General features: G+C 46.6%; 2 protein-coding genes across 2 annotated transcripts; both read left to right on the top strand.

The window, feature by feature from the left end:
* Positions 1–621: 621 nt before the first annotated feature.
* Pmar_PMAR001673 (hypothetical protein) lies at positions 622–981 on the top strand (the record flags this gene model as incomplete). The annotated part of the gene is made up of 1 exon (XM_002777698.1): positions 622–981. The coding sequence occupies one exon, from the start codon at positions 622–624 to the stop codon at positions 979–981; it is 360 nt and encodes a 119-aa protein (XP_002777744.1).
* Positions 982–1,765: 784 nt separating this feature from the next.
* On the top strand, positions 1,766–3,214 carry Pmar_PMAR001672 (conserved hypothetical protein; the record flags this gene model as incomplete). Its single annotated transcript, XM_002777697.1, has 1 exon — positions 1,766–3,214. The coding sequence occupies one exon, from the start codon at positions 1,766–1,768 to the stop codon at positions 3,212–3,214; it is 1,449 nt and encodes a 482-aa protein (XP_002777743.1).
* Between the last annotated feature and the right edge of the window lie 1,266 nt (positions 3,215–4,480).

Here is a 4,480-nt window from a genome sequence, read left to right as displayed (position 1 = left end):
AACCGTTAATCATACTCTCGGTTCTCAGCTTACCAAAGCAGCTCAGCCTGGGAACTCTAGGAATCGACGTATCGGTCTTTCCGCCAAGATGAGTTCCGCGCTCCTCATTATGATTCATTGATGTCTTTGTTGGTGGTCGACGCTTTAACTGGTTATGTTACCTATGCTATTGTTCCCGACAACGCTCCTACCCATTTAACCCTTATTGCTTTAGAGGGTATTTTCCTAGCTCGTGGTTACCCTCTGGGTTTGCTCTCCGATTCAGACGCTCGCTTTACAAGTACTGCTGCAGTGGCATGGAGCAAGGCCCTTGGCATTAGGTGGGCACGGAGCCCGGGACACGCTAGTCGATTAAAAGGCTGGCATGAATCCCGCCACAGATTGGTGAATTTCATGTTAAGATGTCTCATCCAGCAGACTGGCAATAAGATTCACTGGACAATCTTGATGGCTAGGGTATGCTATATTGTGAATAATATTGTTCGCTCTTCTCCATCCTCCAGCTCCTTCAGTAGCGACCTGCATTTCGTCCACGGTCGTTGTCTACCCCCAGCTATATCTACCAGTCGGGTCCTATCGAAGCAGGCTAATGATAGCTTGGATCATTTCATTCCTCTCCGAATGCCTGATCGAGCTGATGCTGATAAGTTGCTACACGATGTCAGTTTGAGAATTTCCTCTGATTGTAAATGGGCTCAGGTTTCCGCCGAAAATGTGGACTCAACTCTTCGTGCTCGATCTACCTTTGCTGATACTTCTGCTGCCCGTTCCGACTTCTCTGTCTTATCTGTAGGGGACCATGTTCTCCGATACAACTTTGGTAGATCTAAGCTCAGCCAGAAATGGCTTGTTGACCAAGTCTACGTGGTCCGTGCTATCAAAGGAGCTGTAGCTGCTATTTCTCCTATTAACTCTCCTTCTCTGTCCTATGAATATATTGGTAACTTGAAGATAGTCACTTCTGCGGCGGGGGAGTGTTGATAAGCATTCATAGTTGACTTGATATCTTGCTCTCTTGCTCTTCTTTGTATAATCTATAGCTGACACCTTAACAGACTTTATAGCTGTACAACAGTTATTTGAGCTGTATATACCCTATCGTCAGCAGCTCATCTGAATCTTGCGTTCTCCTAGTCCTTCAAGAGAGCATCTGCATTGCAACAGGGTGATAGCCAACCGGTGTGGCCGTCAAGCGTTCTTCCGCAGATGTCTTCCACATGGGTTCTATCCACCACGAGTGCCCTATTTAGTATTTTTAAGATTCCACTTTGAGGGGCCGATTGAAACTTGCCCTATACATTGTGCTGCACATGGTATAGTCGCCATGTTCATCACAGTTCGATACATTCCGACGAAGTTCTTCTGGGAAATCTTGGCTATCCGCAATCTGTTGCAATATATCAACAAGGAGATATTCATTGGCTATCGTCACTTATATTCTCAACCGTAGTTATTCAGAATCATCATACTTTTATTAGGCATTTTGTGTACAGTATATCTAGGAGTTTCCTAAGGTGTTGCGGCGCAGGCACTGTTATCTTAGAACGGTTGATAGCTACACTCTAATCTGTCCCAGTTAGGGTTTGCATCATGAGCGTAGTAGCTAAGTAGACAGTCGATTGGCAGTTTGTTACTGATCGCAGGGATGTCCAATGTGCGAATTGTCTCTTCTTTGTGTTCCACCACAAGGTGACCCAGGGACAGGAATTGTGCAAAATCCCAACATCATAGCGCTTGCAGTCAACTTGTTTGATTCCTTTTGAGTATGAGGGCTCGTCGCGCTTCGAGTAACGTGTCTTCGGCTAATACCGGCAAGCTTGATACCTTGGAGCAGCCCATCATAGGTGAACCTTCGGATGTGGAGGACGGTGGCAGCTCTAGTTTGAAGCCTCTCGAGAATAAAGGGGAAAACAGGACTTGGTGGAGTCGCTTGTGGCAAGGCGGTTGGAAGGTCCCTGTCGGTCCAGATGGATACAAGCCTTTTTGGTATGAGGCCACTCTGTGTTGTACATTTACTTTTTTCCTGGCGTTCAAGCCGTCAGAGCCCCACCTGACGACCTACCTCAGGGAGACCAAGGGCTTTACAGATGATCAGATCAACTCACAGATTTACCCTTGGTCCACTTACGCATGCATACCCTTCCTGTTGATTGGTGGACTCCTTTCCGAGTTCATCGGCTACAAGTTTATGCTCATTCTGGGAGCGATGGGGCGTTTAACCACGAGAATACTCTTGCTGTTTGGTACCACTGTATTCGAAATGCAAATTATGCAGTGTACATACGCTTTTGGTACTGCGGCTGAGAAGATCTTCTATGGTTATCTATTCCACATCGTTCCTAGTGAGAAGTATCAGAAACTGACATCCATAAATCTGGCTGCATACGTTCTATCGCATATGTTGTCTGGGATAATAGGTGATGTCATGCTCAATGCTGGGCACATGAGCTACACATCCCTTCAGTGGTTCTCAGCCGTCTCTGTTCTCGTTGCTACTGTAACTACTTTCTTTCTAACAAGTGTCAACCGCGACAAGGCTCCTAGGCCTAAGGAAGTGTGGAAGACTATGAAGTGGGCTTATGAGGATAAGGTTTATGTTCTTATTCTGTTCTGGTGGATATTCGGCAATTGCGCCTACGGTCTTATCGACGGCTATGAAATGTCCCTTTACGATATGATGATGGTGGAAGAGGGTACCGAGGAGAACTATAACGGAACAGTGTATGCTATTGCGCAGCTTATTGCTACCATTAGTGCCTTGTCTGTAGCGGTGCCTTGGATATTCAAAATTGCATACACTCACCAGCATCTGACTGTGGGCAGTCTAGGCCTCTGGTGTATTCTGGCCCTAACACTGATGGTTTGGTATCCTCGTATCCTCCCGATGTGTATTGGTTTCATCCTATACTACCTTGGTTATCATTTTATCAACGCCTTCGTCAGCGCGGAGACGGGTCGTGTCGTTAACAAGCATATGAAAGAGGAAGATAATGTCAACTCTGGCTGTTATGCTATCATAGTCATGTTCAACAATCTTACTGCATACATCCTGTCAACTATCCTTTCCCTCATCATGTTTACTTGGTTCCAAATCGATCTTCGCACTGTCTATAAGATACTGTGGACTTTTCAGCTGTCGTTCCAGACAGTGTTCATGAGTCTGGCCGTACTGCTATTTTTCCTTTCCAAGAGACTTCTACACCCGGTGATGTGAAAGGCAACAAGTAGTGAGGCCCCCAGAGTTTGTATTCTCTACATAATACATACGACTTATTCTACAACATTGAGTATTGTATAATCTTTTCTGTCTATCACCACAAGAACTAAGTTCGCACGGGTGCTGAGACCAACCTCATTCGAGGATCTCGGCTGAGATATCACCGTCGGAACCTGATCAGGGTAATACCTGCGAAGGGAGCGAACTAAAGATGCTAACCGGTGTTGGGGAACTGCGTATTCTGTATGTCCGACCACATCCGGAGCATCTGAGCAGTGCTCAGTGAGCATTTCATGCCTTAGCTACGGTATTCTATTAGTATACCGTGTGCCTCGGTCTCTATGTTAGCCGTTTCCTCGGAATGCGGTGGCTAGAGGTGGGCCCTCTGGATGAGAGGAGCTTCGGTTGTCTGCTCTAATTCGACGCTTGTGATAACTCGGTCGAGACGTTGCAGCATCTCAGCTACCCAGTGTTAATCAGGGGGGGGGGGGCGGTTAAGTACTTGGGCATCCGATGTGCGAGACATTAGCGTTCGGCATCAAGGGCATGTTTCAAAAGTTTCTCAATAGGAGACTCAAAATTTTTGGAAGCGAAAATCCTGAATCGCCACACAACTCGCTCCGATCACGGATTAGCGTAGTTTCTAAAAATCCAGCTCGTGTCGGATATTTGGAATGAGTTGAGTTGCACTTCGGGGTATTCTCCCTTTGTGACGCCTCCGAAACGTTTTTCAGGCACGCTCGATTCTCAGCGCGGCATTTTTGATTTGTCTTCCAACTTCGGTTTTTATGAGAGGCTCTTGAGGGTTAGAAAGTTCTTGTATAGGTAGCCAACGGCTTTGAAACGAGCCGCCCTTTTTGCATCACTTTTAACAAGAGTTTTCCATACGTTTCTAGTAGGCTTTCGAAATAGGCTTTACCTGGACAACCTGCCTAATATCAATGCGGGTCAAGTTTTGCATGCCACTTCGTGTGCTTGCGATATCGGCTTTACTGAGGCACACCTTACGGCGGTATAGTTGCTCTTGCCAGCTAGTAAGCCATGTCTTAGGATGGCATAGATGCCCCGCAAGGTTACTAAGGCATGTCTTAGGATGGCATAGGTGCCCCGCAAGGTTACTAAGACATGTCTTAGGATGGCATAGTTGCCCCGCAAGGTTACTGAGACATGTCTTAGGATGGCATAGTTGGCCCGCCCAGTTGGTCAGGCATAGGATGGCATAGTTGCCCCGCAAGGTTATTGAGACATGTCTTAGGATGTCAT

This window comes from Perkinsus marinus (assembly GCF_000006405.1).
Source record: "Perkinsus marinus ATCC 50983 genomic scaffold scf_1104296951208, whole genome shotgun sequence".
NCBI classification, from domain to species: Eukaryota; Perkinsozoa; order Perkinsida; family Perkinsidae; genus Perkinsus; species Perkinsus marinus.
This window is presented reverse-complemented; position numbering and strand designations above follow the sequence as displayed.